Here is a 10594-nt window from a genome sequence, read left to right on the forward strand (position 1 = left end):
AAGTAAATTATGTGAAAAATACTGTGTTTTTTTACACGCGAAACATGAACACATGTTATATTGCACACTATAAACACAATCAAAGCTTCAAAAAAACACGAAAAACGGGACCTTTAAGGTTGAACCACTGTTGTCACATGGACTATTTAAACAATGTCTTCACTACTTTTCTGGATCTTGAATGTGGTAATTAATTATGTTGCTTTTTTAGGGGATAAAAAAAACCTTTGTGTTCTGAAGATGAATGAAGGTCTTATAGGTTTGGAACGACTTGGGAGTGAGTAAATAATGACAGAAATTTCATTTTATAGGTGAACTAACCCTTAAGATAAGATTTTCCCAATAAATAGGCAAGAATAAACCTGGTGTCCTCCTTGATTCCGGTTCTTTCCAACAACAAACTGCTGCTTTATTGGACATTTATAAATCATACTTTTATTTCTTAGCTTTTGTTTTTGCATACTGCACAGCACTTTGGATCAATCCGTGGTGTCTTTAAACGTACTTTATAAATGTTTTTGCTGTAATCATGAGTTTAGAAGCGGGAAGTAGGACATTTCTGATAACACATGAAGGCAGCATCATTGACCATCATTGAGGTGTTTATTTTTATTCACTTTTTTGTATCCTAGAACAGGGTTGGGTATGGCTTGTTTCCAACACAGAATAATAATTTTTTTTAAAGATAATTGCGACTTTTTTCCTCACAAATGCAAGCTTACATCTAGCTTACACTTCTTTTCTCAGAATTGTGATATAAACTCGAAATTGTGAGATATAAAGTCCAATTCTGAGGAAAACGTCTGCTCACAATTCTGATATTTTCTTGCAATTATGAGTTTATATTCTGCAATTCTGCTTTTATAACTCACAGCTGGGAGTTTATATCAAAGTTATTATCTTTCTGAAAAAAAGTCAGTTATAGCGAAACAAAAAGTCCAGGGCAGATCGGACATGATCTTTGCATTTTAACATCGTCAAGGCCTTTTGATTATACTGACCAAATATGATGTGGTTCTGGTTAAATCTCTATGAGGAGTTAATCACAGTGTAAAACATGTAATTTCCTGTTGCCCGCAGGTGGCGCTATGACTGTATCTGAATATTGTCATATAGATGTCTTCAGGCCAAGACTGTAATAAAACATTTGAAGTTTGGGGCAGATCAGACATTGTATGCCTGAGTTATAACAACTTTCTCTTTCATGGCGAAACATAAAATTTGTCAGGCCGCCACGGACTACAGTTTCACAGTTTTACAGTTCTTCAGCAAAAACTCAAGATCTTCACAATTTAATGTAGCAAAGGCCTTTAGATTAGACTGACCAAATATGATGTTGTTCTGATAAAATCTCTAGGAGGAGTTTGTTAAAGTAAAACATCTGGAAATGGTAAAAACTGCAAAAACTTTGAAGAGAAAATTCAAAATATCTCACTTGAGGGACTTTTTTTGTAGGTATTTGGCTGTTACATCCGAATTTCATACCTGTATGTGAAACGGAGAGCAAATGGTGCTTAATTGATTTTTTTTTTTTAAGTGGTGCTATCGAGCCATTTTGCCACACCTAATTCTGAAACCCATATCAGACAAAAACTTCTGATGTGTCTACAAAGTATAATGAGTTTTCGAGCATGTTTAGGCCCTCAAAAATGCGATTGATATCAGAGAAGAAGAATAGTTGACCGAACAATTACAATAGGGTCCTCACACCATCAGTGCTCGGGCCCTAAAAATGATTATTGTTTACATAAAAATAAAAATTCCTACATGTCATAAGAGATAGTCATTGCATGTATCAGAATTACCTATGTGCAGTAATGATGAAAGAAATAGCTAATTAATTGACCAATTGTGGCAATACACACAAGTATTTAAACTGATTCGTCAGGTTGAGGGTGTCTATATAAATAGCAATCTGCCATGGCACAAGGACACCTGGCTTTTAAAGGAAATTGGAGATGACACTCTGATTGGTTTATTGCATGTTACACCCAAAACACACCCATTACTCATTAAGAGACTAGGCGTAACACTTTTGGACCATGCGCCTTTCTGTTGTCAAACTAGCAAGTGGATAAAAAGTCAGAATTACCTTTTTTTTTTTTTTTTTTTCATTTTTATTCAGTGGTGGAAACAAGTTTCCATTACATTGTGACAGGAATGTAGACTTTTTATACCCACTGTATAAAAATAATGATGCTCACTGAGATAGCAATCAAATTTTAAAAAATGTAATTATTCATTAGTGTGCTGTTTTTACCGTCCATCTCTTCATCTGTATTCTGTGACAATAACAGTGTTTTTTTTTTATTATAAATCGCACAGCACCTATAGATTATGGTTCATGGAGTTGATATTGATAAATCTACATTGTAAAAAATAGAACAGAAAAAGTACTGGCAGCTCATTACCCAGACATTATCCAGTAAACAAACCTTTCAGCTCTGGATTATAAAATAATAGGATACAGGAGAAGGAAGTTCAACACTCTTATTTCTAAATCTAATCTAAAGTAATTTTTGCTCATTAGTATGGTTGAATTAGATCAGGTTAACACGCCTCGTCTGTTTTCACTCTTGTTTCATGGTTTCCACTTTCCTTACAACCTTTTTTGGAGGCGGGCTGCATTGCATCAATAGAGATGTGATTTTTAAGTTCGCCTCACACAATTTACAATATTATTTACAATGTCACAATTTACAATTTTACAGTATTTGATGAAAAAAGAACAGGGTATGTAGTGCCAGTTCTCTGTGTCACTTACTATTGTAAGGACTGAGGATGAACCAGACAAATGAATCATTCAGATGATTCTTTCAAAACATAATTCCAGAAACCCAAACTCAGAGAATCTAATTTTCGGCGCCAGTCCGTCTACAGAAAAAACCCTGCTAGGTACTTTTATGACACCCATGCTTATATGACAAACTCAAGCTATTTGTGACAAACCAAATGGTCACCAAGAAGATAAAGAGTTTTTGATCTCCATATCAAAAGAGACAATGCAGACCTGTTCTGTTTCTCTGAGTGACCTAACTTTACAGAAAAACCAACAAAGACTGTTCTACAACTAAAACTGCATCGAATTGTTCCAAACAATTTGAAACAGACTTAGCAAACATCTTTCAACTGCATACATTTTTTATCATGTCCACACATACTGTGTAACCAGTTATGCTTTAGAACACCCACAATTCATGTAAGTGATAACTTTTGAATGATTGATTGAAAGTATGCCTTATTTGGAATGAATTTAAATCTCTAATGTATGTATAAATCATGGCTTGAATGAAATCTGTGTAAAATGTATCGTATTCCATTTAAAGGTGCCCTAGAACCCTTTTTCACAAGATGTAATATAAGTCTAAGGTGTCCCCTGAATGTGTTTGTGAAGTTTCAGCTCAAAATACCCCATAGATTTTTTATTATTCAATTTTTTAACTGCCTATTTTGGGGCATCATTAAAAATGCACCATTTTTAGTGCGTGTCCCCTTTAAATACTCGCGCTCCCAGACCCCCAGCTCGCGACTCTATAATACATTGCATAAACAAAGTTCACAATATAATATAACAAAGTTCACAAGATAATATAACCCTCAAAATGGATCTTTACAAAGTGTTCGTCATCAGATCATGTAAGTATAGTATTTATTTGGATGTTTACATTTGATTTTGAATGAGTTTTATAGTATGCTCTGTGGCTAAAGCTAACGTTAAACACTGTTGGAGAGATTTATAAAGAATGAAGTTGTGTTTATGAATTATACAGACTGCAAGTGTTTAATAATGAAAATAATAATAGCTATTGTCTCCGTGAATACAGTAAGAAACAATGGTAACTTAAACATTTAACATTAAACAGTACATTAGCAACATGCTAATGAAAAATTTAGAAAGACAGTTTACAAATATCACTAAAAAAATCATGATATCATGGATCATGTCAGTTATTATTGCTCCATCTGCCATTTTTCGCTGTTGTTCTTGATTGCTTTCCTGTATAAAGTCTGTTGATTCAGCTGTGCAGATCCAGACGTTAATACTGGCTGCCCTTGTCTAATGCCTTGAACATGGGCTGGCATATGCAAATGTTGGGGGCGTACATATTAATGATCCCGACTGTTGCATCACAGTCTGTGTTATATAGATTTGCCTGTTCTTCAGAGGTCTTTTGCACATATCAAATTTACATAAGAAGGAGGAAACAATGGTGTTTGAGACTCACTGTATGTCATTTCCATGTACAGAACTCTAATTATTTAACTATGCCAACGTAAATTAAATTTTCAATTCTAGGGCACCTTTAATAGAAATTATGTCTAAAACGGTACTCTTTGCTAAAGCAGAGACCTGGGGCCTGTACCATGAAGCTGGATTAGCTGGCTACCCAGGTAAGTTTCAGATTAGTTTGTGTCAATCCTGGGTTTTAACAATGAAATTGTCTGGTTTTAATGATAATATAATTTATATGATTTGTATAATTATATGATCTATATTTTTATTAATCCATTACACACACGCAAGTTTAGTGTAACAGTAGTTATTAAGCACTTCGTTTCAATGAATATTAATATATATAGATCATATTTAATATAGGCCTAAATAAGGAGTAAATATACTCTTTAAAAATTACTACGTGATCTTGTATGTTCATCTCTATCGCTATATATTATCAACTATATAAACTAACTTCACAACTTTCACTTGCACTGATAGAAAAAGATAATTTCTTTTATTTGTTCTCTTTCACAGACAAGTATTTTCCATTAGTGTAAATGCATTAAATTCTTCATTTTCAGCGAAAGAGTTTTGAATCACGCTGGCTCTCTCGCGAGAAGTGAATCACAGTTTATTTCTGTTGCAAGGCATGTGATTGGCTGTTTGCCACTGATGTCACGGATTCATGTGCACACGCTCCACAAACTCAGGATCAAAGGCTGAGTTGACAGAGAAAGTTGATGATCAGCAACATGGTACCAACAAAGCAGGATTGGAGTGGTTTGGTTTTGTCAACTCGAAACTAATCCTATAACCCTGAGTTTGTTCATCTACCATCATGGTACAGGCCCCGGATGTAAACTCACCTCTGAATGCTGGTTCTACCTGAAGTTGACCGTTGTTAAACTCACCGCTGGATGCTGTTGTCTGTGAACGCCCCCCCTTTTTCTCAGAGGACACTTTGATATCAGACTGCGAGGGATTTCTTAACATTAAAAACCAGTTGGGTGGCCAGATAAAGATGATATGGGGGCCGCCATCTGACCAGCCTCGGCATAGATCATTTATTGTAGACCTATTCCTATCTATTCTTATTTACTGTAGTCTCGACCCATCCACAGCAGACAACGGGCTGCGGTGTGCTTACCCAAGACGTCAAAAAGAAAAGAAAAAAGGAGAGAAAAGCTCTTGGTGATAAGGTATGTTTGGTGTACTGTATTTCACAGCATCCATCTATCTCGGTCAACTACATTAGATAATAAATCTCATTAAAGTAAATCTCATTCCCTTTCAAAAACGATTTCTTTGCACATAGGGATGGGGATGGGCAATTAAATTAAAAACTTCCCAGATAGCATTTATATTTGGGCCTCATCAGGGCCAACTATGGCACATATGGCTCAGTTCTGGAAGCGGTAAAGGTCATATGGGCCGTATCTGGCCCACACACATAAAGCTGGTTTTAGTGTGAGACTTGCTGTGTATGGCAGATGTGGCCCATGTGACCTCTATATATATATATATATATATATATATATAGAGAGAGAGAGAGAGAGAGAGAGAGAGAGAGAGAGAGAGAAAGATACAGGTGCTGGTCATATAATCAGAATATCATCAAAAAGTTGATTTATTTCATTAATTCCATTCAAAAAGTAAAACTTGTATATTATATTCATTCATTTTTGATGATTATAACTGACAACTAAGGAAAATCCCAAATTCAGTATCTCAGAAAATCAGAATATTGTGAAAAGGTTCAATACTGAAGACACCTGGTGCCACACTCTAATCAGCTAATTAACTCAAACAGTTAATTAGCTGATTAGGCTTTTAAATGGTCTCTCAGTCTAGTTCTGTAGGCTACACAATCATGGGGAAGACTGCTGACTTGACAGTTGTCCAAAAGACGACCATTGACACCTTGCACAAGGAGGCCAAGACACAAAAGGTCATTGCAAAAGAGGCTGGCTGTTCACAGAGCTGTGTCCAAACACATTAATAGAGAGGCGAAGGGAAGGAAAAGATGTGGTAGAAAAAAAATGTACAAGCAATAGGGATAACCGCACCCTGGAGAGGATTGTGAAACAAAACCCTTTCAAAAATGTGGGGGAGATTCACAAAGAGTGGACTGCAGCTGGAGTCAGTGCTTCAAGAACCACTACGCACAGACGTATGCAAGACATGGGTTTCAGCTGTCGCATTCCTTGTGTCAAGCCACTCTTGAACAACAGACAGCGTCAGAAGTGGCTAAAGACAAAAAGGACTGGACTGCTGCTGAGTGGTCCAAAGTTATGTTCTCTGATGAAAGTAAATTTTGCATTTCCTTTGGAAATCAGGGTCCCAGAGTCTGGAGGAAGAGAGGAGAGGCACACAATCCACGTTGCTTGAGGTCCAGTGTAAAGTCAGTGATGGTTTGGGGTGCCATGTCATCTGCTGGTGTTGGTCCACTGTGTTTTCTGAGGTCCAAGGTCAACGAAGCCGTGTACCAGGAAGTTTTAGAGCACTTCATGCTTCCTGCTGCTGACCAACTTTATGGAGATGCAGATTTCATTTTCCAACAGGACTTGGCACCTGCACAGTGCCAAAGCTACCAGTACACCTAGTTAAAGGACCACGGTATCCCTGTTCTTAATTGGCCAGCAAACTCACCTGACCTTAACCCCATAGAAAATCTATGTGGTATTGTGAAGAGGAAGATGAGATATGCCAGACCCAACAATGCAGAAGAGCTGAAGGCCACAATCAGAGCAACCTGGGCTCTCATAACACCTGAGCAGTGCCACAGACTGATCGACTCCATGCCACGCCGCATTGCTGCAGTAATTCAGGCAAAAGGAGCCCCAACTAAGTATTGAGTGCTGTACATGCTCATACTTTTCAGGTTCATACTTTTCAGTTGGCCAAGATTTCTAAAAATCCTTTCTTTGTATTGGTCTTAAGTAATATTCTAATTTTCTGAGATACTGAATTTGGGATTTTCCTTAGTTGTCAGTTATAAATTAAAAGAAATAAACATTTGAAATATATCAGTCTGTGTGTAATGAATTAATATACAAGTTTCACTTTTTGAATGGAATTAGTGAAATAAATCAACTTTTTGATGTTCTAATTATATGACCAGTGCTGGTCATATAAAGTTTTTAATATTAGAAACTATATATTATTAATTTCAACAGTACAAGAAATTTATCCAGTTCTTTATTGGATACATTTGCAGGTTGAGGAAATCTGAACCTGTTGAGAAGCTGATTTACATGTTTAGCATCACATGTATTTTTAGTAGGTCTCAAAATATTCAGCTCTAATTTTTTGGCAATTATTGCTCTATATTATTATTTATATTTACCAACAGATAAAACACTACATTAAAGAACAACAAGACCACTCTTTGAACAACATTCATTATGAACATTTTCAAAAAAAAAAAAAAAAAAAAAAAAAAAAAAAAAAAAAAAATCAGAAGCTTTCCATGTGTAAATGTTGGTGTCTTCAGTCAAGGGTGTACATTTGTCTATTATGAATTGATCATTTGAGTTTAAACCATTTATTACATTATATTTGTATACTAAAGCTCAAATAAAAAGAAAAAAAAAAGAAAAAGCATGTGACGCAAAAATATATTGTGTACTATGCTTTATCCAACCATAGACCTCTTCCGTCCTCTCAACCGAACCTCGTCCAGTTTCTTGATGACTGCCGAGGACTTTTTAGATGAAGCCGTGTAACTTTTCAGAAGTCTCTCAAACAAAGTCTCTGTTTTGGGGTGAGTGCTGAGAAAAGCTTTCTCCAACACATACAGGTCAACTCCTTTATCTTCTGCTAGCGCAGAAATGTAACTCAAGCCAAAGTCAATCAGAACCAGGTGAATATGTTGCTGGTCAGCTCCGGTGATCAGAAGCATGTTGGAGGTGGTGAGATCACCATGGATGACATCTTCGTCATGCATCTGAGCCAGGACTTCACCGATCTTGTCTGCTAGAGCCTGGAGGCGCTGTGGGTTTTGTTCTGATGCAATGTGGTCTCTGACCGACACAGAGTGAATAATATCCTCCAGGAAAATACAATGCGTGGTGTAGTCAACGAAATACACAACAGGTGCGTTGATACCTGGGACAAAGGAAACAAACAAGTCAATCAGAGTAGATGTAATTAATGTATATCACATCTTATTGTTTAACTGCTCAAATACACACAGTGTGAATGTGATCAGGTGGGGACAAAAGTATGTGTCAGTATACTGGATCTGTGCATTAGCTCAAAGTGACAGCACCCTAAAAAACCTAATGCTGCTGTCAATATTGTTAATTAATCACTAATTGCTCGTGACTTGAGTGCATTTTGTGACTTTAGTAAGAATTATTGTATATTTAATTTATGCAGTGGAGAATATGCACTTTTAGTTTACTGTTGATTAATTTTATTAATTCTGTAGTATCTTTTGTTAAAACTTAAAGCACTATTCATTTCATTTTTATCCGTTTTATTGTATTTTTGTCCTATTGTATCAAAATTGGTAGAGAAATATGAAAAAATTATGGGTACTGTTAACCTCATTTCCAGCAAAAAACAATTATATTGGAATATAAATGGTTTTGAGTAAATAAAATTGCCTACATTGTGATAAAATTTGGGTCACATCAGTCACCCGATGTCATTTTTTTTGTTTTTGCACACAAAAAGTATTCTCGTCGCTTCATAACATTAAGGTCGAACCACTGTAGTCACATCAACTATTTTAACACATTTACTACATTTCTGGACATTTAAAGTGCTAATTTTGTTGCTTTCAATGGAGGATAAAAAAACCTCTCGGATTTCATCGAAGTATCTTAATTTGTGTTACGAAGATGAACGAAGGTGGAACGACATGAGGGTGAGTAATAAATTACATTATTTTCATTTTTGGGAGAACTAACCCTTTAAAACAAGGTATTATTGGTTTAAAACCAAAACTAGACAAAATCCAGACAGATAATTGAAGACCCACTACTTTAATGAACGTAGACTATAAGATCTTAACGTTAGCATATGCAAAGATTGCAAACAGATTAAAAAGTTGATATTAATAAACTTCTGGCATAGAAATATCAAGAAGGGTCAAAAGGTGATTCAATTACAGACAGAGAGAGACGGGACAGAATATGAGCGAGAGGGACATTTGAAGAAAGACTGTAGAAAGGGAGATGGCTGAGAGACATTACAAAAGAGAAATGGTCAGAGGAATATCATGTTGATATCGTAAAAGCTTTCCAGCGCTGGAAAGACTGAATCGGGAAGGCCTGAAAATGGACGCCGAGGTTGCGTTGTTTCTGCTCCATACGTGAGTAACACTGGTTATGCTCGGTTTCACAGAACCAAGATATGATGTTGTTGTAATATTAGCTATAGTAGTGGTGTCAAACATACGGCCCGAGGGCCAAATATGGCCCACAAAGGTGTCCAAGCCGGCCCGCGGGAAGATTTTATATATAATAATAATAATAATCATAATAATAAATAGAGATGCACTAGTCCACTGGTCATAAATCCAAACATTTTTTTGTTTTATTTTGGTCAATCTTTATTTCCGGGTTGGCAAACAAAGTGCTTTGTAATAATTTCCCAAAATTTAATTTGTGTGGAAATATTTACGATGTCTGTAAACAGGACGTTAACACAGGCACACACTGAATATGGACAGAGGAGAACAGACGCGCCAGCAGAGAAAATACTGCACCATGCACAAGCTCACTGTTCGCCAAAAATAGGAAGAATAATATAAAAATTAAATTGGGGTTGAGGGTGAATGTATCTCTGAAGGGAACTGTCTTCAGAAAAGTTTTGATGGCTTTTCCTCTATTTATAAATGCAGCGCTGCTTTGTGTATAGCTGTAACCATGGAAACGCTATATCACTGCTGTTCCATAAGCGCCACCTACTGTCAGAGAGTGAATTTGCATTTTCATTCAGGCCGTCAGCTGATTTTGTTTTCTGCAAGTGTCTTATGTAGCATAATTTCACAAAGCTAAAGTCAGACCATGCTGTTTTTGCTGTTAATCTTGAAATTATACAGTAATTTAAAATAAAATCAACTGCTCACGCTCATATGCATAACATCTTTGTTGGAATTGTGATAAAAATGCAGTGTTTGCCTCTAATATCAAAGAGCTATTTTTTGAACAAATAAACAACAAACAAATTTGCTTTATTAAACCTGCAACTAGTATCAGAATCAGCCAATTTGCTTCTAAAAAAAAATTGTAATTGGCCATGAAAAATCAAAATAGGTGCATCACTAATAAAAAAAAATATTACATAAAGCATATAAAAATGTAATCGTTTTTTCGCTGTAAAAACAAATGCAGTTTTGATGAGCAGTGTAATAGTTTTCTTGCA

At 35.9% G+C, this 10594-nt stretch overlaps 1 protein-coding gene across 1 annotated transcript in view; it reads right to left on the reverse strand.

The window, feature by feature from the left end:
• Positions 1–7403: 7403 nt before the first annotated feature.
• LOC125257018 (EKC/KEOPS complex subunit TP53RK-like) overlaps positions 7404–10594 on the reverse strand; it is a 4208-nt gene continuing 1017 nt past the window's right edge. The window contains exon 2 of the mRNA XM_048173423.1: positions 7404–8326. Within this exon, the coding sequence (XP_048029380.1) occupies positions 7854–8326 (473 nt within the window). The 3' untranslated portion in view covers positions 7404–7853. The remainder of the gene's footprint in view (positions 8327–10594) is intronic.

This window comes from Megalobrama amblycephala, linkage group LG21, assembly GCF_018812025.1.
Source record: "Megalobrama amblycephala isolate DHTTF-2021 linkage group LG21, ASM1881202v1, whole genome shotgun sequence".
Classification (NCBI taxonomy): Eukaryota; Metazoa; Chordata; class Actinopteri; order Cypriniformes; family Xenocyprididae; genus Megalobrama; species Megalobrama amblycephala.